General features: G+C 43.4%; 1 protein-coding gene and 1 long non-coding RNA gene across 9 annotated transcripts in view; one reads left to right on the top strand and one right to left on the bottom strand.

Annotated features, from left to right (window-relative positions):
* tp63 (tumor protein p63) overlaps positions 1-24,950 on the top strand; it is a 137,574-nt gene extending 112,624 nt beyond the window's left edge. For 4 of the 8 annotated variants that reach the window (XM_042322835.1, XM_042322836.1, XM_042322839.1 and 1 more), the window contains 4 exons: positions 17,771-17,979; positions 19,358-19,502; positions 20,028-20,121; positions 20,954-24,950. In XM_042322835.1, the coding sequence (XP_042178769.1) occupies positions 17,771-17,979; positions 19,358-19,502; positions 20,028-20,121; positions 20,954-21,250 (745 nt within the window). In that variant the 3' untranslated portion in view covers positions 21,251-24,950. Of the gene's footprint in view, positions 1-5,105; positions 7,255-17,770; positions 17,980-19,357; positions 19,503-20,027; positions 20,122-20,953 lie in introns of those variants that run through there. The other 4 variants (XM_042322837.1, XM_042322838.1, XM_042322841.1 and 1 more) reach the window with 3 other exon arrangements.
* Positions 24,951-25,090: 140 nt separating this feature from the next.
* LOC121846644 lies at positions 25,091-25,986 on the bottom strand. The gene is made up of 2 exons (XR_006083550.1): positions 25,903-25,986; positions 25,091-25,863 (listed from the first exon to the last, which is right to left on the bottom strand). It is a non-coding gene; the product is annotated as an uncharacterized LOC121846644 (long non-coding RNA).
* Between the last annotated feature and the right edge of the window lie 56 nt (positions 25,987-26,042).

Raw genomic sequence — 26,042 nt, 5'->3', positions numbered from 1 at the left:
AGTAGATAAAGGGTTACTGTCCTCTGTTCTAGTAGATAAAGGGTTACTGTCCTCCCCTCTGTTCTATCAGATAAAGGGTTACTGTCCTCCCCTCTGTTCTAGTAGATAAAGGGTTACTGTACTCCCCTCTGTTCTATTAGATAAAGGGTTACTGTCCTCCCCTCTGTTCTAGTAGATAAAGGGTTACTGTCCTCCCCTCTGTTCTATTAGATAAAGGGTTACTGTCCTCCCCTCTGTTCTATTAGATAAAGGGTTACTGTCCTCTGTTCTATTAGATAAAGGGTTACTGTCCTCCCCTCTGTTCTAGTAGATAAAGGGTTACTGTCCTCTGTTCTAGTAGATAAAGGGTTACTGTCCTCCCCTCTGTTCTAGTAGATAAAGGGTTACTGTCCTCCCCTCTGTTCTATCAGATAAAGGGTTACTGTCCTCCCCTCTGTTCTAGTAGATAAAGGGTTACTGTACTCCCCTCTGTTCTATCAGATAAAGGGTTACTGTCCTCCCCTCTGTTCTATTAGATAAAGGGTTACTGTCCTCCCTCTGTTCTATTAGATAAAGGTTACTGTCCTCCCTCTGTTCTAGTAGATAAAGGGTTACTGTCCTCTGTTCTATTAGATAAAGGGTTACTGTCCTCCCTCTGTTCTAGTAGATAAAGGGTTACTGTCCTCTGTTCTAGTAGATAAAGGGTTACTGTCCTCCCCTCTGTTCTATCAGATAAAGGGTTACTGTCCTCCCCTCTGTTCTAGTAGATAAAGGGTTAATGTCCTCCCCTCTGTTCTATTAGATAAAGGGTTACTGTCCTCCCTCTGTTCTAGTAGATAAAGGGTTACTGTACCTCTGTTCTATTAGATAAAGGGTTACTGTCCTCCCTCTGTTCTATCAGATAAAGGGTTACTGTCCTCCCCTCTGTTCTATTAGATAAAGGGTTACTGTCCTCCCCTCTGTTCTATTAGATAAAGGGTTACTGTCCTCTGTTCTATTAGATAAAGGGTTACTGTCCTCCCTCTGTTCTAGTAGATAAAGGGTTACTGTCCTCTGTTCTAGTAGATAAAGGGTTACTGTCCTCCCCTCTAGTTCTATCAGATAAAGGGTTACTGTCCTCCCTCTGTTCTAGTAGATAAAGGGTTACTGTCCTCCCCTCTGTTCTATTAGATAAAGGGTTACTGTCCTCCCCTCTGTTCTAGTAGATAAAGGGTTACTGTCCTCCCTGTTCTAGTAGATAAAGGGTTACTGTCCTCTGTTCTAGTAGATAAAGGGTTACTGTCCTCCCTCTGTTCTATTAGATAAAGGGTTACTGTCCTCCCCTCCCCTCTGTTCTAGTAGATAAAGGGTTACTGTCCTCCCTCTGTTCTAGTAGATAAAGGGTTACTGTCCTCCCTCTGTTCTAGTAGATAAAGGGTTACTGTCCTCTGTTCTATCAGATAAAGGGTTACTGTCCTCTGTTCTATCAGATAAAGGGTTACTGTCCTCTGTTCTATTAGATAAAGGGTTACTGTCCTCCCCACTGTTCTAGTAGATAAAGGGTTACTGTCCTCCCCACTGTTCTATTAGATAAAGGGTTACTGTCCTCCCCTCTGTTCTAGTAGATAAAGGGTTACTGTCCTCCCCTCTGTTCTAGTAGATAAAGGGTTACTGTACTCCCCTCTGTTCTATTAGATAAAGGGTTACTGTCCTCTGTTCTAGTAGATAAAGGGTTACTGTCCTCCACTCTGTTCTATTAGATAAAGGGTTACTGTACTCCCCTCTGTTCTATTAGATAAAGGGTTACTGTCCTCCCCTCTGTTCTAGTAGATAAAGGGTTATTGTCCTCCCCTCTGTTCTAGTAGATAAAGGGTTACTGTCCTCCCCTCTGTTCTATTAGATAAAGGGTTACTGTCCTGTCCTCTGTTCTATCAGATAAAGGGTTACTGTCCTCCCCTCTGTTCTATTAGATAAAGGGTTACTGTCCTCTGTTCTATCAGATAAAGGGTTACTGTCCTCCCCTCTGTTCTATTAGATAAAGGGTTACTGTCCTCTGTTCTATTAGATAAAGGGTTACTGTCCTCCCCTCTAGTAGATAAAGGGTTACTGTCCTCCCCTCTAGTAGATAAAGGGTTACTGTCCTCCCCTCTAGTAGATAAAGGGTTACTGTCCTCCCCTCTAGTAGATAAAGGGTTACTGTCCTCCCCTCTAGTAGATAAAGGGTTACTGTCCTCCCTCTAGTAGATAAAGGGTTACTGTCCTCCCTCTAGTAGATAAAGGGTTACTGTCCCCCTCTAGTAGATAAAGGGTTACTGTCCCCCCTCTAGTAGATAAAGGGTTACTGTCCTCCCCTCTAGTAGATAAAGGGTTACTGTCCTCCCCTCTAGTAGATAAAGGGTTACTGTCCTCCCCTCTAGTAGATAAAGGGTTACTGTCCCCCTCTAGTAGATAAAGGGTTACTGTCCTCCCCTCTAGTAGATAAAGGGTTACTGTCCTCCCCTAGTAGATAAAGGGTTACTGTCCTCCCTCTAGTAGATAAAGGGTTACTGTCCTCCCCTCTAGTAGATAAAGGGTTACTGTCCTCCCCTCTAGTAGATAAAGGGTTACTGTCCTCCCCTCTAGTAGATAAAGGGTTTACTGTATGAAGCTATGCTGCTTCCTCCTCTCTCCTGAACCCCCGGGCTGAAACCACTGAGCTAGACTCAGGTCCACAAGGCTTGCAACACTAGTGTGACCACTAAGCTTGGTAACAAGGTCCTTCAGATTACCTTCTGCTTCCGTGTCTCTTAACCTTCTGCTCTACGGTTGACATTTGAACTTGATTCACTTGTTTGCCTATGAATTACAGACTGTGTACTGCAGCATTCAAAGCTTATTCTTAGAGCCGTATTCTCAAGCTTATTTAATAAGGGAAAGCACCTAAGTTGTGAAATGCTAGTTTTACTTTTTGTTTTGGATTCAACAGCACCCTGATGTGATAGCTTGTTTGGTGGAATATATCGGCTGTTATTGAGATGTAGAGTTGCGTAACATTGAGTACTACAGTAATGATATTTGAGCTGAGTGAAGACATCAGCATGATGACTATTTGGATAAGGCTTAAGACGATGGCTGTTTTGACAAATTAACATTTTTGCTTTTTGGTCACTCACTCAATACATCAGAACCTACGCTCTGTTGTACAAGCCTGAGCATCAGAACCTACGCTCTGTTGTACATGCCTGAGCATCAGAACCTACGCTCTGTTGTACAAGCCTGAGCATCAGAACCTACGCTCTGTTGTACAAGCCTGAGCATCAGAACCTACGCTCTGTTGTACAAGCCTGAGCATCAGAACCTACGCTCTGTTGTACATGCCTGAGCATCAGAACCTACGCTCTGTTGTACAAGCCTGAGCATCAGAACCTACGCTCTGTTGTACAAGCCTGAGCATCAGAACCTACGCTCTGTTGTACAAGCCTGAGCATCAGAACCTACGCTCTGTTTTCTAAGCCTGAGCATCAGAACCTACGCTCTGTTTTCTAAGCCTGAGCATCAGAACCTACGCTCTGTTGTACAAGCCTGAGCATCAGAACGTACGCTCTGTTTTACAAGCCTGAGCATCAGAACCTACGCTCTGTTTTTTTTTTACACATTAACAGCCAGATGAAGCCTCAATAGACTAATGGAAACGCCTTTAGGTGCTCTGCCAGGTTTGCACAACAGCAGCCGTTTCCAAATCCCTTATCCAGTCAGTCCCAGTAATTGGCTTGAGTTTTTCATACACTCTCATAGACAAATGCTGCCCTCCCTCTCCCACATTGAGGGGCGGACTGGGACCAGATATCGGCCCTGGCATTTCTAACATGCCGGAACAATTTTTTTCCCCCTCAAAGCCCCCACACCGGCCCCATTTATTAACCAGATAATGATCATTTTGCGGAAAAAAGAGAAAAAAAAGTTAGACTGACCCACTGGGCTAAAAATGGACTAGCAGTTGCCTTAAATGCCAGATGGCCAGTCCGCCCCTGCCCTCAGTCCTCGCCCATTCAGTTTAAGGGCTGGGGAGAAAAAGGCGGTTATCTGTAAATTATAGTTTTAAATAGTGTGCTGCTTTCTTTGACGCCCTATGATAATTACTGCTTTTGTTATCGTTTCTCATTTAGAAAACTGGCAGACTCTCTGACATAATGCTTACATTTTCTTTAAAAAAAATCCTGGTTTGAAAAGCCAGTTTTAGGCGTAGCCCATTTTATGTTTTACTGTTAGTTTGGGTTCTGTCGTCCTGCTCTCTGACGCCCCCATCCACAATGTGGCTGGGTGTGGCAGTGCAGCATGTATGACACACTAGAGGGCAGGCGCTTTAAGTAAGGGCAGGGCCCAGTGGGTGTATATGCTGCAATGCTGTCACAGGTTAATTTCATAAGAACAGAACAGTATTTAGCCTACACTATACTTTACACTATTGACGTTTTGGGGATTATTTTCAACATTCTCAAACTCAACAAACTGGTCAGAACAGCTGTACTTATTCTAGACTGAAAATCTGTAGTTTGTAGCATAGTTGACTGGACTGTGTTCTAGATTGTTCTCTAATCAGATCCTCATGCCTCTTCTCTGCATACTGTTGCTTTATTCTGATCCTGTTGCTTCACTCTCTTCTCCATGACCTTTCACCCATATTTAGTCCTAACCCCAGTAGCGTTCTTCACAGCATTATCAAATAAAAACTTCTGCCAGAAGGTGTTTTGCTCTATGGACAGTCAAGTCCAGAGTCTCCCGATTTATGATACTATGGCTGTCTAATAGTGCCCTCTTCTGGAGGTGAATGTTACTACACACTGCACTGACGTGGCCACACTGCACTGACGTGGCCACACTGCACTGACGTGGCCACACTGCACTGACGTGGCCACACTGCACTGACGTGGCCACACTGCACTGACGTGGCCACACTGCACTGACGTGGCCACACTGCACTGACGTGGCCATCATTTATTTTCTTCTTCAATACTGGGTTTCCAAATGCCTCTGTTTCTCTATTTTGTAACTCTCTCCTCTTAACTTTTGACTTCCTACTGGTTTATTTCTCTGGTTCCTGTTTCCTACTCTCCTAAAGTGAGTCCTTACTTTCTTCTCTCTCTCTCTTCTCTGGTTCCTGTCTGCAGTCTGCTTAAAGGCCGGCTACGTTCAGAGCTCCTGGAACCCCTCGCGGCAGAGCAGAGGAGACGATGCAGTACCTCCTGAGACTCACCTCATCCTCACATTCCTCCTCCCTTCAGTTCCCTCCTCCCTTCAGTTTCCTCGCTCCTCAAACCTCAGCCACAATCAGATTAGGGGCTCCTCTATCTTGCTCTCTCTCTCCCTCTTTCAGGGCTCTTTCTAATATTCTCTCTCCTCCCTCCCTCTATTTCTACCTCTCTCTCTCTCCTTCTCTCCTCGGTCTCTGTGTTCCTTCTCTGAGATTGTGCCGCTATTGAAACTCTCACATTCTCCAAACAGAGTTAAATAAACAGATAAACTGTTGGTGCTTCATGTTCATGAAATAAAACGTTTGTTTTCCCTATTCATTACTTATGTAACACATAATATGTGAAAAGTTGAGTCTGTCTGGATACCAGTCTACTGATAAGATGCTGTCACGTTAGAAAAGTCAGATATTAAGATGTTTTGCATGGCAGTTTTTTTTATTATTTTTTAAATAAGAAACTTTGTAGCTGTGTGGCAACACCAGTCTCGAACAGCAGAGGGCGCTTTGAGTTATTCAAAATTCAGTTTGTTTCATTAAAATGTTTTACATTGAGTCATTTAGCAGACGCTCTTCTCCAGAGCGACTTACAGTAGTGAGTGTATACATTTTCATTTTTTTTCCCATATTGGTCCTACGCGGGAATCGAACCCACAACCCTGGCGTTGCAACCGCCATGCTCTACCGCCTGTGTCACAAGATGGTCAGCGATTAGGCTATACAGCACATAACCTACATCCTGTTTAAAGCACCATTCATGTCTTTTGTTGCTTTTTAAGTTTGTGTTGCTGATGATAAAAATGACGCTAGTAATTGAGTTATGGACAGGGACATGCATAGTATCCGCCTCTCGGCTGACCTCTCCTCCTATTGGCTGGGGCTGGTCAGGAACCAAGCACTAGTGTTTTTCTATAAGACTTCACTTGTCTATGGATTGAGCTTTTGTTGTTTTGTCTTTGGAGCTGGACTCAAACCTAACGGTGTGTTCCCCATGACACCCTATTGTCTAAATAATTCATATTTTTAACCAGAGCCTTATGGCAGTCCTAGGTAGAGCCCTGTTGGCAGTCCTAGGTAGAGCCCTGTGGCAGTCCTAGGTAGAGCCCTGTTGGCAGTCCTAGGTAGAGCCCTGTGGCAGTCCTAGGTAGAGCCCTGTTGGCAGTCCTAGGTAGAGCCCTGTGGCAGTCCTAGGTAGAGCCCTGTTGGCAGTCCTAGGTAGAGCCTTAGGGCAGTCCTAGGTAGAGCCCTGTTGGCAGTCCTAGGTAGAGCCCTGTGGCAGTCCTAGGTAGAGCCCTGTTGGCAGTCCTAGGTAGAGCCCTGTGGCAGTCCTAGGTAGAGCCCTGTTGGCAGTCCTAGGTAGAGCCTTAGGGCAGTCCTAGGTAGAGCCCTGTTGGCAGTCCTAGGTAAAGCCCTGTGGCAGTCCTAGGTAGAGCCCTGTGGCAGTCCTAGGTAGAGCCCTGTGGCAGTCCTAGGTAGAGCCCTGTGGCAGTCCTAGGTAGAGCCCTGTTGGCAGTCTTAGGTAGAGCCCTGTTGGCAGTCTTAGGTAGAGCCCTGTTGGCAGTCCTAGGTAGAGCCCTGTGGCAGTCCTAGGTAGAGCCCCTGTGGAAGTCCTAGGTAGAGCCCTGTTGGCAGTCCTAGGTAGAGCCCTGTTGGCAGTCCTAGGTAGAGCCCTGTTGGCAGTCCTAGGTAGAGCCCTGTTGGCAGTCTTAGGTAGAGCCCTGTTGGCAGTCTTAGGTAGAGCCCTGTTGGCAGTCCTAGGTAGAGCCCTGTGGCAGTCCTAGGTAGAGCCCTGTGGAAGTCCTAGGTAGAGCCCTGTTGGCAGTCCTAGGTAGAGCCCTGTTGGCAGTCCTAGGTAGAGCCCTGTTGGCAGTCCTAGGTAGAGCCCTGTTGGCAGTCCTAGGTAGAGCCATGTGGCAGTCCTAGGTAGAGCCCTGTGGCAGTCCTAGGTAGAGCCCTGTGGCAGTCCTAGGTAGAGCCCTGTGGATCCTGGTCAAAAGTAGTTCATAACAAAAGGAATAGGGTGCCATTTGGGACTCAGTAGTGTTATGGGGAGAGGTGCCATTTGGGACTCAGTAGTGTTATGGGGAGAGGTGCCATTTGGGAGGCACATCAGTAGTGTTATGGGGAGAGGTGCCATTTGGGAGGCACATCAGTAGTGTTATGGGGAGAGGTGCCATTTGGGAGGCACATCAGTAGTGTTATGGGGAGAGGTGCCATTTGGGAGGCACATCAGTAGTGTTATGGGGAGAGGTGCCATTTGGGAGGCACATCAGTAGTGTTATGGGGAGAGGTGCCATTTGGGAGGCACATCAGTAGTGTTATGGGGAGAGGTGCCATTTGGGAGGCACATCAGTAGTGTTATGGGGAGAGGTGCCATTTGGGAGGCACATCAGTAGTGTTATGGGGAGAGGTGCCATTTGGGAGGCACATCAGTAGTGTTATGGGGAGAGGTGCCATTTGGGAGGCACGTCAGTAGTGTTATGGGGAGAGGTGCCATTTGGGAGGCACGTCAGTAGTGTTATGGGGAGAGGTGTATAATCACTTTGATCATGCTGGTCATGTTGTATACGGTCACTGCCGGACAGTTTGTTTTGTTGTTTTTGTTTAATTTTCTGAAAGATATTTAGCATTTATTTAGGATTGACAGATTCATGACACACATGTGCCTTTATGTACAGAGAGCAGATTCTACGGAGAACTTTCTTTTGTTGTGATGCATGGCTCTTGCGGTTCCTTTGGTCTGTCAGAACTCAATAAATGTATTTTCTGCTTTGACTTTTCCTTCTCGTTTTTCCTTTTACTTTATTCATCTCTTCATCTCTCCATTTGCAAAACAAGGAACCCTCAGCTCAAACCCATGATACCACTAACGGCTCTATTCAATCAGATCAGCGGTATCCAACATTCTATCCCACATTCTAGGATGATAGATGTAATCTACACCTCCACTAGGATGATAGATGTAATCTACACCTCCACTAGGATGTTAGATGTAATCTACAGGATGATAGATGTAATCTACACCTCCACTAGGATGATAGATGTAATCTACACCTCCACTAGGATGATAGATGTAATCTACACCTCCATTAGGATGATAGATGTAATCTACACCTCCACTAGGATGATAGATGTAATCTACACCTCCACTAGGATGATAGATGTAATCTACACCTCCATTAGGATGATAGATGTAATCTACACCTCCACTAGGATGATAGATGTAATCTACACCTCCACTAGGATGATAGATGTAATCTACACCTCCATTAGGATGATAGATGTAATCTACACCTCCACTAGGATGATAGATGTAATCTACACCTCCACTAGGATGACAGATGTAATCTACACCTCCACTAGGATGATAGATGTAATCTACACCTCCACTAGGATGACAGATGTAATCTACACCTCCACTAGGATGACAGATGTAATCTACACCTCCACTAGGATGATAGATGTAATCTACACCTCCACTAGGATGACAGATGTAATCTACTCCTCCATTAGGATGACAGATGTAATCTACACCTCCACTAGGATGACAGATGTAATCTACTCCTCCATTAGGATGATAGATGTAATCTACACCTCCATTAGGATGACAGATGTAATCTACTCCTCCACTAGGATGACAGATGTAATCTACTCCTCCACTAGGATGTTAGATGTAATCTACTCCTCCATTAGGATGTTAGATGTAATCTACACCTCCACTAGGATGATAGATGTAATCTACACCTCCATTAGGATGATAGATGTAATCTACACCTCCACTAGGATGTTAGATGTAATCTACACCTCCACTAGGATGATGGATGTAATCTACACCTCCACTAGGATGATGGATGTAATCTACACCTCCACTAGGATGATAGATGTAATCTACACCTCCATTAGGATGATAGATGTAATCTAGGATGATAGATGTAATCTACTCCTCCATTAGGATGATAGATGTAATCTACACCTCCACTAGGATGACAGATGTAATCTACACCTCCACTAGGATGACAGATGTAATCTACACCTCCATTAGGATGATAGATGTAATCTACACCTCCACTAGGATGACAGATGAATCTAGGATGATAGATCTACTCCTCCATTAGGATGATAGATGTAATCTACACCTCCATTAGGATGATAGATGTAATCTACTAAAGGATGATAGATGTAATCTACTCCTCCATTAGGATGATAGATGTAATCTACACCTCCACTAGGATGACAGATGTAATCTACTCCTCCATTAGGATGATAGATGTAATCTACAGGATGATAGATGTAATCTACTCCTCCATTAGGATGATAGATGTAATCTACAGGATGATAGATGTAATCTACTCCTCCACTAGGATGATAGATGTAATCTACAGGATGATAGATGTAATCTACTCCTCCATTAGGATGATAGATGTAATCTACACCTCCACTAGGATGACAGATGTAATCTACTCCTCCATTAGGATGATAGATGTAATCTACACCTCCACTAGGATGATAGATGTAATCTACACCTCCACTAGGATGATAGATGTAATCTACAGGATGATAGATGTAATCTACTCCTCCATTAGGATGATAGATGTAATCTACTCCTCCATTAGGATGATAGATGTAATCTAAAGGATGATAGATGTAATCTACACCTCCACTAGGATGACAGATGTAATCTACACCTCCATTAGGATGATAGATGTAATCTACACCTCCGTTAGGATGATAGATGTAATCTACACCTCCATTAGGATGATAGATGTAATCTACACCACCACTAGGATGATAGATGTAATCTACACCTCCACTAGGATGTTAGATGTAATCTACACCTCCATTAGGATGACAGATGTAATCTACAGGATGATAGATGTAATCTACACCTCCACTAGGATGACAGATGTAATCTACTCCTCCATTAGGATGATAGATGTAATCTACACCTCCACTAGGATGTTAGATGTAATCTACAGGATGATAGATGTAATCTACACCTCCACTAGGATGTTAGATGTAATCTACAGGATGATAGATGTAATCTACACCTCCACTAGGATGTTAGATGTAATCTACAGGATGATAGATGTAATCTACTCCTCCACTAGGATGTTAGATGTAATCTACAGGATGATAGATGTAATCTACTCCTCCATTAGGATGATAGATGTAATCTACACCTCCACTAGGATGTTAGATGTAATCTACAGGATGATAGATGTAATCTACACCTCCACTAGGATGTTAGATGTAATCTACAGGATGATAGATGTAATCTACAGGATGATAGATGTAATCTACAGGATGATAGATGTAATCTACTCCTCCATTAGGATGATAGATGTAATCTACTCCTCCATTAGGATGATAGATGTAATCTAAAGGATGATAGATGTAATCTACACCTCCACTAGGATGACAGATGTAATCTACACCTCCATTAGGATGATAGATGTAATCTACACCTCCGTTAGGATGATAGATGTAATCTACACCTCCATTAGGATGATAGATGTAATCTACACCACCACTAGGATGATAGATGTAATCTACACCTCCACTAGGATGTTAGATGTAATCTACACCTCCATTAGGATGACAGATGTAATCTACAGGATGATAGATGTAATCTACACCTCCACTAGGATGACAGATGTAATCTACACCTCCACTAGGATGATAGATGTAATCTACACCTCCACTAGGATGATAGATGTAATCTACAGGATGATAGATGTAATCTACACCTCCACTAGGATGATAGATGTAATCTACACCTCCGTTAGGATGATAGATGTAATCTACTCCTCCATTAGGATGATAGATGTAATCTACACCTCCGTTAGGATGATAGATGTAATCTACTCCTCCATTAGGATGATAGATGTAATCTACACCTACATTAGGATGATAGATGTAATCTACACCACCATTAGGATGATAGATGTAATCTACACCTCCACTAGGATGATAGATGTAATCTACACCTCCATTAGGATGATAGATGTAATCTACACCTCCACTAGGATGTTAGATGTAATCTACACCTCCACTAGGATGATAGATGTAATCTACTCCTCCATTAGGATGATGGATGTAATCTACACCTCCACTAGGATGATAGATGTAATCTACACCTCCACTAGGATGATAGATGTAATCTACAGGATGATAGATGTAATCTACACCTCCACTAGGATGATAGATGTAATCTACAGGATGATAGATGTAATCTACACCTCCACTAGGATGATAGATGTAATCTACACCTCCATTAGGATGATAGATGTAATCTACACCTCCGTTAGGATGATAGATGTAATCTACACCTCCATTAGGATGATAGATGTAATCTACACCACCACTAGGATGATAGATGTAATCTACACCTCCACTAGGATGTTAGATGTAATCTACACCTCCATTAGGATGACAGATGTAATCTACAGGATGATAGATGTAATCTACACCTCCACTAGGATGACAGATGTAATCTACACCTCCACTAGGATGATAGATGTAATCTACACCTCCACTAGGATGTTAGATGTAATCTACAGGATGATAGATGTAATCTACACCTCCACTAGGATGTTAGATGTAATCTACAGGATGATAGATGTAATCTACACCTCCACTAGGATGTTAGATGTAATCTACAGGATGATAGATGTAATCTACTCCTCCACTAGGATGATAGATGTAATCTACACCTCCACTAGGATGATAGATGTAATCTACACCTCCATTAGGATGATAGATGTAATCTACACCTCCACTAGGATGACAGATGTAATCTACTCCTCCATTAGGATGATAGATGTAATCTACACCTCCACTAGGATGATAGATGTAATCTACACCTCCACTAGGATGATAGATGTAATCTACAGGATGATAGATGTAATCTACTCCTCCATTAGGATGATAGATGTAATCTACTCCTCCATTACGATGATAGATGTAATCTAAAGGATGATAGATGTAATCTACACCTCCACTAGGATGACAGATGTAATCTACACCTCCATTAGGATGATAGATGTAATCTACACCTCCGTTAGGATGATAGATGTAATCTACACCTCCATTAGGATGATAGATGTAATCTACACCACCACTAGGATGATAGATGTAATCTACACCTCCACTAGGATGTTAGATGTAATCTACACCTCCATTAGGATGACAGATGTAATCTACAGGATGATAGATGTAATCTACACCTCCACTAGGATGACAGATGTAATCTACACCTCCACTAGGATGATAGATGTAATCTACACCTCCACTAGGATGATAGATGTAATCTACAGGATGATAGATGTAATCTACACCTCCACTAGGATGATAGATGTAATCTACACCTCCGTTAGGATGATAGATGTAATCTACTCCTCCATTAGGATGATAGATGTAATCTACACCTCCGTTAGGATGATAGATGTAATCTACTCCTCCATTAGGATGATAGATGTAATCTACACCTACATTAGGATGATAGATGTAATCTACACCACCATTAGGATGATAGATGTAATCTACACCTCCACTAGGATGACAGATGTAATCTACACCTCCACTAGGATGATAGATGTAATCTACACCTCCATTAGGATGATAGATGTAATCTACACCTCCATTAGGATGATAGATGTAATCTACACCTCCATTAGGATGATAGATGTAATCTACACCTCCACTAGGATGACAGATGTAATCTACTCCTCCACTAGGATGATAGATGTAATCTACAGGATGATAGATGTAATCTACACCTCCATTAGGATGACAGATGTAATCTACTCCTCCACTAGGATGATAGATGTAATCTACAGGATGATAGATGTAATCTACACCTCCACTAGGATGACAGATGTAATCTACACCTCCATTAGGATGATAGATGTAATCTACAGGATGATAGATGTAATCTACACCTCTGTTAGGATGATAGATGTAATCTACTCCTCCACTAGGATGATAGATGTAATCTACACCTCCACTAGGATGTTAGATGTAATCTACACCTCCACTAGGATGATAGATGTAATCTACACCTCCACTAGGATGATAGATGTAATCTACACCTCCACTAGGATGATAGATGTAATCTACTCCTCCATTAGGATGATAGATGTAATCTACTCCTCCATTAGGATGATAGATGTAATCTAAAGGATGATAGATGTAATCTACACCTCCACTAGGATGACAGATGTAATCTACACCTCCATTAGGATGATAGATGTAATCTACACCTCCGTTAGGATGATAGATGTAATCTACACCTCCATTAGGATGATAGATGTAATCTACACCACCACTAGGATGATAGATGTAATCTACACCTCCACTAGGATGTTAGATGTAATCTACACCTCCATTAGGATGACAGATGTAATCTACAGGATGATAGATGTAATCTACACCTCCACTAGGATGACAGATGTAATCTACACCTCCACTAGGATGATAGATGTAATCTACACCTCCACTAGGATGTTAGATGTAATCTACAGGATGATAGATGTAATCTACACCTCCACTAGGATGATAGATGTAATCTACAGGATGATAGATGTAATCTACACCTCCACTAGGATGTTAGATGTAATCTACAGGATGATAGATGTAATCTACTCCTCCACTAGGATGTTAGATGTAATCTACAGGATGATAGATGTAATCTACTCCTCCATTAGGATGATAGATGTAATCTACACCTCCACTAGGATGACAGATGTAATCTACTCCTCCATTAGGATGATAGATGTAATCTACACCTCCACTAGGATGATAGATGTAATCTACACCTCCACTAGGATGATAGATGTAATCTACAGGATGATAGATGTAATCTACTCCTCCATTAGGATGATAGATGTAATCTACTCCTCCATTAGGATGATAGATGTAATCTAAAGGATGATAGATGTAATCTACACCTCCACTAGGATGACAGATGTAATCTACACCTCCATTAGGATGATAGATGTAATCTACACCTCCGTTAGGATGATAGATGTAATCTACACCTCCATTAGGATGATAGATGTAATCTACACCACCACTAGGATGATAGATGTAATCTACACCTCCACTAGGATGTTAGATGTAATCTACACCTCCATTAGGATGACAGATGTAATCTACAGGATGATAGATGTAATCTACACCTCCACTAGGATGACAGATGTAATCTACACCTCCACTAGGATGATAGATGTAATCTACACCTCCACTAGGATGATAGATGTAATCTACAGGATGATAGATGTAATCTACACCTCCACTAGGATGATAGATGTAATCTACACCTCCGTTAGGATGATAGATGTAATCTACTCCTCCATTAGGATGATAGATGTAATCTACACCTCCGTTAGGATGATAGATGTAATCTACTCCTCCATTAGGATGATAGATGTAATCTACACCTACATTAGGATGATAGATGTAATCTACACCACCATTAGGATGATAGATGTAATCTACACCTCCACTAGGATGATAGATGTAATCTACACCTCCACTAGGATGATAGATGTAATCTACACCTCCACTAGGATGATAGATGTAATCTACACCTCCACTAGGATGATAGATGTAATCTACACCTCCATTAGGATGATAGATGTAATCTACACCTCCACTAGGATGACAGATGTAATCTACTCCTCCACTAGGATGATAGATGTAATCTACAGGATGATAGATGTAATCTACACCTCCACTAGGATGACAGATGTAATCTACACCTCCACTAGGATGATAGATGTAATCTACAGGATGATAGATGTAATCTACACCTCCACTAGGATGACAGATGTAATCTACACCTCCATTAGGATGATAGATGTAATCTACAGGATGATAGATGTAATCTACACCTCCATTAGGATGATAGATGTAATCTACACCTCCACTAGGATGATAGATGTAATCTACACCTCCACTAGGATGTTAGATGTAATCTACACCTCCATTAGGATGACAGATGTAATCTACAGGATGATAGATGTAATCTACACCTCCACTAGGATGACAGATGTAATCTACACCTCCACTACTAGGATGATAGATAGGATGATAGATGTAATCTACAGGATGATAGATGTAATCTACACCTCCACTAGGATGATAGATGTAATCTACACCTCCGTTAGGATGATAGATGTAATCTACTCCTCCATTAGGATGATAGATGTAATCTACAGGATGATAGATGTAATCTACTCCTCCACTAGGATGATAGATGTAATCTACAGGATGATAGATGTAATCTACTCCTCCATTAGGATGATAGATGTAATCTACACCTCCACTAGGATGACAGATGTAATCTACTCCTCCATTAGGATGATAGATGTAATCTACACCTCCACTAGGATGATAGATGTAATCTACACCTCCACTAGGATGATAGATGTAATCTACAGGATGATAGATGTAATCTACTCCTCCATTAGGATGATAGATGTAATCTACTCCTCCATTACGATGATAGATGTAATCTAAAGGATGATAGATGTAATCTACACCTCCACTAGGATGACAGATGTAATCTACACCTCCATTAGGATGATAGATGTAATCTACACCTCCGTTAGGATGATAGATGTAATCTACACCTCCATTAGGATGATAGATGTAATCTACACCACCACTAGGATGATAGATGTAATCTACACCTCCACTAGGATGTTAGATGTAATCTACACCTCCATTAGGATGACAGATGTAATCTACAGGATGATAGATGTAATCTACACCTCCACTAGGATGACAGATGTAATCTACACCTCCACTAGGATGATAGATGTAATCTACACCTCCACTAGGATGATAGATGTAATCTACAGGATGATAGATGTAATCTACACCTCCACTAGGATGATAGATGTAATCTACACCTCCGTTAGGATGATAGATGTAATCTACTCCTCCATTAGGATGATAGATGTAATCTACACCTCCGTTAGGATGATAGATGTAATCTACTCCTCCATTAGGATGATAGATGTAATCTACACCTACATTAGGATGATAGATGTAATCTACACCACCATTAGGATGATAGATGTAATCTACACCTCCACTAGGATGATGGATGTAATCTACACCTCCACTAGGATGATGGATGTAATCTACACCTCCACTAGGATGATGGATGTAATCTACACCTCCACTAGGATGATGGATGTAATCTACACCTCCATTAGGATGATGGATGTAATCTACACCTCCACTAGGATGATAGATGTAATCTACACCTCCATTAGGATGATAGATGTAATCTACAGGATGATAGATGTAATCTACACCTCCACTAGGATGACAGATGTAATCTACACCTCCATTAGGATGATAGATGTAATCTACAGGATGATAGATGTAATCTACACCTCCACTAGGATGATAGATGTAATCTACACCTCCACTAGGATGTTAGATGTAATCTACAGGATGATAGATGTAATCTACTCCTCCACTAGGATGATAGATGTAATCTACACCTCCACTAGGATGATAGATGTAATCTACACCTCCATTAGGATGATAGATGTAATCTACACCTCCATTAGGATGATAGATGTAATCTACACCTCCATTAGGATGATAGATGTAATCTACACCTCCACTAGGATGACAGATGTAATCTACTCCTCCATTAGGATGACAGATGTAATCTACACCTCCACTAGGATGATAGATGTAATCTACTCCTCCATTAGGATGACAGATGTAATCTACACCTCCACTAGGATGACAGATGTAATCTACTCCTCCATTAGGATGACAGATGTAATCTACTCCTCCATTAGGATGACAGATGTAATCTACACCTCCATTAGGATGATACATGTAATCTACACCTCCACTAGGATGATAGATGTAATCTACAGGATGATACATGTAATCTACTCCTCCATTAGGATGATAGATGTAATCTACAGGATGATACATGTAATCTACACCTCCACTAGGATGATATATGTAATCTACACCTCCACTAGGATGATAGATGTAATCTACACCTCTGTTAGGATGACAGATGTAATCTACACCTCTGTTAGGATGACAGATGTAATCTACACCTCTGTTAGGATGATAGATGTAATCTACACCTCTGTTAGGATGATAGATGTCACCTCCGTTTAATTGAATGTTGTTTAATGAGCTTCATTATTCGTATATAGTCTAGATGTTCTGAACGTCTAAGGAGAGTGGGCGGCGGCAAGAGCAGCTGCTCCCCGATTTTGACGACTCCAAAACGTCTGCTATCGACAGTTGACGTAGATTCAAATCAGATCAGCACACATACTTAGATGACATGTAAACTTTATAGTCACAGAGAGATGCTTTGAGTTTCTATGGCGTGCTTCAATTGAATAATTTCCGGTCGTGTTGAAAACACGTTGGCGTGTAAGAGATTCATGTTTGAGAATAACATCAGCTACACAATCTGTCAAAAATGATTACCTAACCTTGTCAATGTTCACTATACTGAACAGTAAAACTTAACATGTTGTATTCCACTGTACTGTAACTAACAGGCAGGTTGACCCTTTGTCGTTAAAGATGGGATCTCTGGGGCGATGAGAGTAACGGACTGTACCCTCCTCTCCCCTGCCCCAGGAGCGCCATGGCCCCCCAGCCCCAGTATGGCTCCAGCTCCCCTCCTCCCCCCCACGGCAAGGTCAACAAGCTCCCCTCCGTCAGCCAGCTCATCAACCCCCAGCAACGCAACACCCTCACCCCCTCCTCCATGGCCCAAGGCCTGACTGACAGTAAGTGTGCCTTACCCCTTTGTATAGAGAGATTCTGCTCCCCCTGTCTCACTTGATCTGTTTAGAGGCCCCTGTCCTGTCTAGAGGCCCCTGTCCTGTTTAGAGGCCCCTGTCCTGTCTAGAGGCCCCTATCCTGTCTTTGTGTCTGGGTCCCTGTCATAACTCCCCTGCCCCGCCAACTCCAGTATCACGTCCCCTCTGAGCCGATCATGTGACACGCGTCAGGGAGGATAGCTGTATCTGTCTGGGCGCAAGTGGCAATGGGAGGGATGTGTAGGTTGTCACTATTCAACTCTCAGCCCCCTGTCAGAACGCTTCCTCCTCTGGGTCAATGGGGCGGCAGGTAGCCTAGCGGTTAGAGCGTTGGACTAGTAACCGGAAGGTTACAAGATCAAATCCCCGAGCTGACAAGGTACAAATCTGTCGTTCTGCCCCTGAACAAGGCAGTTAACTTACTGTTCCTAGGCCAGTTAACTCACTGTTCCTAGGCCAGTTAACCCACTGTTCCTAGGCCAGTTAACCCACTGTTCCCAGGCCGTCATTGTAAATAAGAATGTGTTCTTAACTGACTTGCCTAGTTAAATAAAAGGTAAAATAAATTTTAAAAATCCCTGTGGGACTCTGTTCCTCCCCTCTGGAGCCTCGCTGCAGGTCCTTGTCCTGTCTAGAGGTCCCTGTCCTGTCTCGCTGCAGGTCCTTGTCCTGTCTAGAGGCCCCTGTCTGTCTCGCTGCAGGTCCTTGTCCTGTCTAGAGGCCCCTGTCCTGTCTAGAGGCCCCTGTCCTGTCTAAAGGTCCCTGTCCTGTCTCGCTGCAGGTCCTTGTCCTGTCTAGAGGCCCCTGTCCTGTTTAGAGGTCCCTGTCTGTCTCGCTGCAGGTCCTTGTCCTGTTCTCAGGACATGTATTATTCTTGGCGTTGCCCTTTCACTATTTTAGTAAGACGGTAGATGGCTGAGCATGTTCCCCTTCTCCTCCTCCACCTCATGTATTGTTGCCGAGGTGCCCGCCCCCCCCGCCCGCCCCGTCTATCTTATGTAGATAATACACAATCTCAGAGACCGTTAAGAGTTCTTACATTTGTCCAGCCTCATCCCTTAGGGCTGAAAAAAACAAATGACAGATTGTGGCTTTAAAGAGTACCGCTCACAGAATCTTGTTTCTAGGAGTGACGCTCACTGCCCCTAATCTACATAAATATCTGAACCATAGTAATGGTGCTGGAGATACATTTGACATTTAAAAAATGTCAAATTACGCCCTTTAAGAGTCACTCACACAAGTCCATGTGATTCTCTAGTGACTCTGACGATTGGCCACATTGGCTAACAGTAGATTGCTTCCTTTTATAGAGATAAAACTATGATCTCTATGGTTTCTCTAGTGACTCCGATGATGGGCCACATGGCTATGAATGCTGACATGTCGGCCCTGAGCCCCGCCCACATCCTGCAGCCCCAGTTACCCATGGTGCCCAGCTCCCACTGCACCCCCCCGCCTCCCTACCCCATGGACAGCAGCATCTCCAGGTACCTAGCTAAACAACCACCAGTGGAGGCTGGTGAAGGAAGGACGGCTCATAGTGATGGCTGGAATGGCTTTACAGTATCTCTGTTTGATCATGTTTCATTCATTCCATTACTAAGAGCCCGTCCTCCGATTTAAAAAATAAATAAATCAAAAGTGGCACCAGCCACCACTGATAACACACATCTGTTGATGCTCTTGGACAGTTGTGGGCTCTATAAAAAGTCAGGACGAGACACAATATTAACAGAACAATTTCAACACGGCTTTAAAAGCGTTTCCTAGCGCTAGTTGTCACCAAAACCTGAACCGCTCTAACTAACATGGTTCTAAATAACTGGATCTGACAGAGCTCTCTGTATTGGATCTGACAGAGCTCTCTGTATTGGATCTGACAGAGCTCTCTGTATTGGATCTGACAGAGCTCTCTGTATCGTTGAACAGTCTTGTCTAATACAGTCATTACAAGAATGCCGTGGTGCTATTTTTCACTACTAACCCGTTTCCTTCTCTGTGTCCCGTTGCAGCTTTCTTCTGCGGCTGGGCTGCGCAGCCTGCCTGGACTGTTTCACAGCACAGGGCCTGACCAACATCTACCAGATCGAGAACTATAACTTGGAGGTGAGGCCTTGCCTGTCGCACGCACCTGTGTGGTTAAACTCAGAGAGAAGGGTCGGCTGGCTTCAGGAGGCCTGAGCCTTCGTGTAAGGCAAGAAAAATAAACATTTATGAAAAAAGGAACGTTTATCTGCAAGTCGTCTTTGTCTATTTTTGTAATCAGAACTACTCTTCATTTTTTGGGCTGCCTGGCGCCGAGCCTAGCCTGAGAGCATTGGGCTGCCTGGCGCCGAGCCTAGCCTGAGAGCATTGGGCTGCCTGGCGCCGAGCCTAGCCTGAGAGCATTGGGCTGCCTGGCGCCGAGCCTAGCCTGAGAGCATTGTCTTCTGGGAGATGGCGTTATTCTAACGCGTCAGCGTTGCCATGAACTATCATTGCAGACGGATTTATCGTGCTATCTGACGTAAGACAATGGTCTTTTTGGGCTGCCTGCTGGGGCCCTGGGCCTAGACTGAGAGCATTGGGCTGCCTGCTGGGGCCCTGGCCCTAGACTGAGAGCATTGGGCTGCTGCTGCGGCCCTGGGCCTAGCCTGAGAGCATTGGGCTGCTGCTGGGGCCCTGGGCCTAGCCTGAGAGCATTGGGCTGCCTGCTGGGGCCCTGGGCCTAGACTGAGAGCATTGGGCTGCTGCTGGGGCCCTGGGCCTAGCCTGAGAGCATTGGGCTGCCTGCTGGGGCCCTGGGCCTAGACTGAGAGCATTGGGCTGCTGCTGGGGCCCTGGGCCTAGCCTGAGAGCATTGGGCTGCCTGCTGGGGCCCTGGCCCTAGCCTGAGAGAGAAAACTAAACGAGGCTAAAGAGACTAACCCCCAGTGTGTGATGTCATCCCCGTCCACAGGACCTGTCCCGGCTGAAGATCCCGCAGGAGTTCCAGCACGTCATCTGGAAGGGCATCATGGAGCACCGGCAGAGCATGGAGTTCTCCCCTCCTCCCCACATCCTGCGTACCTCCAGCGGGGCCTCCGCCGTCAGCGTAGGGTCCTCCGAGGCCCGCGGCGAGCGGGTCATCGACGCCGTGCGCTTCACCCTGCGCCAGACCATCTCCTTCCCTCCGCGTGACGACTGGTCCGACTTCTCCTTCGACCTGGACTCCCGACGCAACAAGCAGCAGCGCATCAAGGAGGAGGGGGAATAGAAACTCTCACACTCTGGATGGAATTTCAATCTAAGGTGCACTGTTGACAAGCGCACTGTACCAATGACGTTCAGAGATCGCTTTTACAGTAAACGCTGTGGATGTCGGCTCAAGTGCACATTATCATTACCATTACCATTATCATTAAAAGTCGAGTGCGGTACGCTTGTCGGCAATGGGCCTTGGATTGAAGCCCTGCCTCTGTCACACACCTGTTGACCAACCACTCTCGTATCACGGTACAGAACTAGGAATTCTCTGCTTCAAAGTGCTCTGGGTCCGGTTTCCTCAAAAGCATCTAAGTTCATTGTTTTGGAGCAGAACACAAAAACCATTGTTGGAAGTTGTTTACCGACCAGCCTAAATACATCGTCATAAGACCTGACTTACATCGCTAGCGGGAAACTGGACCCTGGTCCTTAGTTCAGATATCCTAAATAGCAAAATACAATGCAAATAAAAATGCACTTATTTTATGGTTTTAGAAAAGCCTTCCATAGCTGCCAGCTAGAGGATAAGACAAATTATGGTTTTAGAAAAGATACATTTCATAATTTTTCAACAAAAAAAACAACAAAAAAAATCACATTTCTTGAGACAAAACTCTTAAATGCTTTTTGTGATTTGCTTTGATAGGTTCTATAATCCATTCTGATGTTAAAGCATGAGACCTTTTGGGGGATTTGTTGTTGTTGTTGGGCCATGGAAGGTGTATGGCCAGGATTCAATCCAAAGTGCGTTATGACAGATGAGACCTTCAAAATTAGAAAGAAAGAAAAATGTATTTAATGTAGGTGCTTCTGTCTTGCTGTTGACCCACTTAGCAAACATCTGTAAACTGCTACCATTTCATAAATAAATTATAAACGAATTCACAAATATTGCAAAAAAAACAGGATATACACTCAGTGGACAGTTTATTAGGTACACCCATCTAGTACCGGGTCAGACCCTTTTTGCCTCCAGAACAGCCTGAATTCTTCAGGAAATTGATTGTGTGGTGTTCAAACGTTGCTCAATTGGAAGAGACCTGAACGTGTGACAGGAAAACATTCCCCACAGCATTACACCACCAGCCTGTACTGGGGGGCGATGAGTTTCTGCCAAATCCTGACACTGACACCAGCCTGTACTGGGGGGGCGATGAGTTTCTGCCAAATCCTGACACTGCCACCAGCCTGTACTGGGGGCGATGAGTTTCTGCCAAATCCTGACACTGCCACCAGCCTGTACTGGGGGCGATGAGTTTCTGCCAAATCCTGACACTGCCACCAGCCTGTACTGGGGGGCGATGAGTTTCTGCCAAATCCTGACACTGCCACCAGCCTGTACTGGGGGCGATGAGTTTCTGCCAAATCCTGACACTGCCACCAGCCTGTACTGGGGGGGCGATGAGTTTCTGCCAAATCCTGACACTGCCATGTACCAGGAATCGGCATTCGTCGGACCAGGCGATGTTTCCACTCCTCAAATTGTCCAGTGTTGTTGCCCACTGGAACCTCGTCCTCTTGTTTTTATCTGATTGGAGTAGAACCCGGTGTTGCAATAGAACCATCCAAAGACCGATGAGTTCCGAGATGCTGCTCTGCACACCACTGTTGTACTGTGTCGTTGATGGTCTGTTAGCTTGCACGATTCAAGCCATTTCTCCTTGGCTTTGGTCCAAATTAAAACGTTACATTGTTGTTAGTGGTTATACTAAATAAACAATCCTCTATATACACACACGTTGCTTTAGTTTACATTGTGAACCTAGCAAGTAGTAGTAGCAGCTTCTTGACTTCTTAACTCATAGTAAAATAATCAGTGGTGTGTGTATAAAGTCGAGGCCACATGCAACCAAATGTAACTTCATTTTTTCGCATTTCAATTCACAAGATCTAATGAACCGTCAACAATTGACGCAAAGCAAGCGCACCATGGGGCAGAGAATCAGCTTTCATCGATTTCAAAGCATTTCCTCAAATGCTGATGCTCAATGTCGGACACCTGATAGCCAAGGACCGTTACTAAGGGAAGTTAGTGTTGCTGGCCAAGGACCGTTACTAAGGGAAGTTAGTGTTGCTGGTCAAGGACCGTTACTAAAGGAAGCTAGTGTTGCTATGGGGCTACCAGCTACATTAGCTTGTAGGCTAGCGGACTTTTCATACGTTTTGTGGAAACACATGTACGACCTCCCGAAAACATTACTGAATTGAATATGGTGCTTTCCCACCCGCTTACTTTCAAAATAAATATGTATTTATCGGTGCTGTTGACCGATAATGGTAAACTTCTCAACTGCCATAGTGCGGCCACCGGAAGTAACCTCACAACTGGCGAGTGGCGGCCTCTAGTGGCCATATTGGTACTGCGCTAAATACAGGCCAAAAATGACAAAATACTCATATTACACTTCAGCTCAAGTCTAAATGACCAAGTAGAATGTGCTGCTCTGTTCTGTACCGCACCTTGGGTTGAATCCCGGTCTGTTGCTCTAGACGGGACTGTCATGATCACCTGCTGTTTTTAGTCCACAACTGTTTTTGCCTGCTGGTCACAAGCCGGTCTTGATTGTATACATTTCAAGATACATATTTTTTACTTTGTGTCAGAGAAAAGTGTGATTAATAATGCTGTTTAAAAGGTTGGATTGGTTGATTTCTTTTTTTTTTTATACCACAAAACAAGTTACTGCCTTGTATCGTGCCTGTGTTAACCTTCCTGCTTCCAGGATTTTCAGAAACCTGGGGATTTAGTCATCCTTTTGTTTGTTAAACCATTGTGTTTATAACTCTTGGAGGAAGTTACTGGAATAGTTCAATCGTGTTTATAACTCTTGGGGAAATTACTGTAATTTTGCTACCCTCGTGTTGGTTAAACTATCGTGTTTATGACCACCTACTGTATTTCTACGTGAATAAGAATTGCATTACCACACAAACTTTTATCAGAAGTATTTTAACAACTCAACACGCTCATAGCCCTCGAGGTGATAACAATACTGTTACAGATCATCTTTGGTATTGTCCCCCAAAAAATAGCACCCTACGGTCGAAAGTATAGGGTGCCATTTGGGATAAATTTCATTGCCTGCTTGTTCTCGTCGTCTGTAACACGATGTACAGGCCTTTTTGTATTTTGTGGGTCTGTTGAACATTTACTGGGCTACATTTTTCAGAAACGCTCCTTTTGATTTGTCTTGCTGGATTTTTGGAACCACATTTTGTAAACTGTTGTTGTTGTTGTTGTTACAGATTAACTTGATAGATGGCCCAAACTATTGAGATCATTGTATATACATTTGTATAGTTATTTTCTAAAAGCTACATGCTGTTATGTATTTTTGACTAAAAGACAAACAAAAAGGATTGGACTTAGAATAGTGCATGGGTAAAAGCCATTATGGTACAAAAGGGGTTCGGGTTATTTCTATTCATTTAAATGAATAAAATCGGGGTCTCAACAAGTCACTGTTCTAACAAGCGGTCTGTGTAGTGTTGCCATAAACACAGTTTTATATAATTTCAATATTAAAAGTGTGATAACTACTGAATGAACATGCTATGAATGACCCTAGTATGTCATTCTGTTGGTACATTGAAAGCAGAACCTCGTACTGTAATCTGCTGTTCCACAATTTTGTAAAATGAATTGTAAATAATGTTGCAATGTTCTTATTTTGATAAACAAAAAAAATAAATATCCCAAGTATATCAAATGCTGTTGCAGTTTGTAATATGCCCATTAGTGACACTAAAACATGCAGATGGCCTTACATTAAAGCAGAATAGTCATTTATTGGCAGTACTAAGTCAGCCTGTACACTGTGTGGTCTTTGAGAGAAAGACAGACAAGATGAACATAAGCAATAGGTTTATTATGTTTCCCCTCCAGCCGGTGGTCAGGGGAGGCAGGTGCTAATTGAGCTTCAACTTATAAAAGGGGGAGTGATACCAGACGATGAGCTTCAACTTATAAAAGGGGGGAGTGATACCAGACGATGAGCTTCAACTTATAAAAGGGGGGAGTGATACCAGACCATGAGCGATACCAGACGATGAGCGATACCAGACGATGAGCTTCAACTTATAAAAGGGGGGAGTGATACCAGACGATGAGTGATACCAGATGATGAGCGATACCAGACGATGAGCGATACCAGACGATGAGCTTGCAGATCAGTTGTACAAACATGGTAAATAAAACATGGTCCTGAAGGAAAAGTAAAAAGTCTGAAAACTGGATTATTTTATCATTTAATAAAATATCTGAGATTCAACGGTATGTGGTGAGATTCGTCCAGATTAATACAGAAGATTTTAAATGACTGCCACTATTTACACACAAGAATGGATTGAGCTTTAAATCAATTCAGTTCGTTCAATCTATATATATATTCAGTAAAAAATAGTCAACTTTGTACCTTTCTGTCCCACTGTAGACAAGAGGGGCCTGTTCAATTGGGGGAAAACAGGGGAGCAGTACCTGAATTCGTCTCATAAGAACACATTGTTTTGCATTGCAGAATGTTTTGCTACAGTTGTGCCCTAATGAACACCGCCGAGGTACCTGACACATTCCCCGTTCCTCCACCTCAGGACAGAGACACAGTCCTGTGTCAACCTGTCCACCTGGGTTGTGATAGGTCAGGGATACGAGAGTCACTCCACCTGGGTTGTGATAGGTCAGGGATACGAGAGTCACTCCACCTGGGTTGTGATAGGTCAGGGATACGAGAGTCACTCCACCTGGTTGTGATAGGTCAGGATTAGGGTTGTGATTCAGGGATGGCTACCTGGGTTGTGATAGG

The sequence above is a fragment of the Oncorhynchus tshawytscha genome, linkage group LG06 (genome assembly GCF_018296145.1).
Source record: "Oncorhynchus tshawytscha isolate Ot180627B linkage group LG06, Otsh_v2.0, whole genome shotgun sequence".
Lineage (NCBI taxonomy): Eukaryota > Metazoa > Chordata > Actinopteri > Salmoniformes > Salmonidae > Oncorhynchus > Oncorhynchus tshawytscha.
Note: the sequence above shows the minus strand (reverse complement) of the source record. Positions and strands in the feature narration are given on the sequence as shown.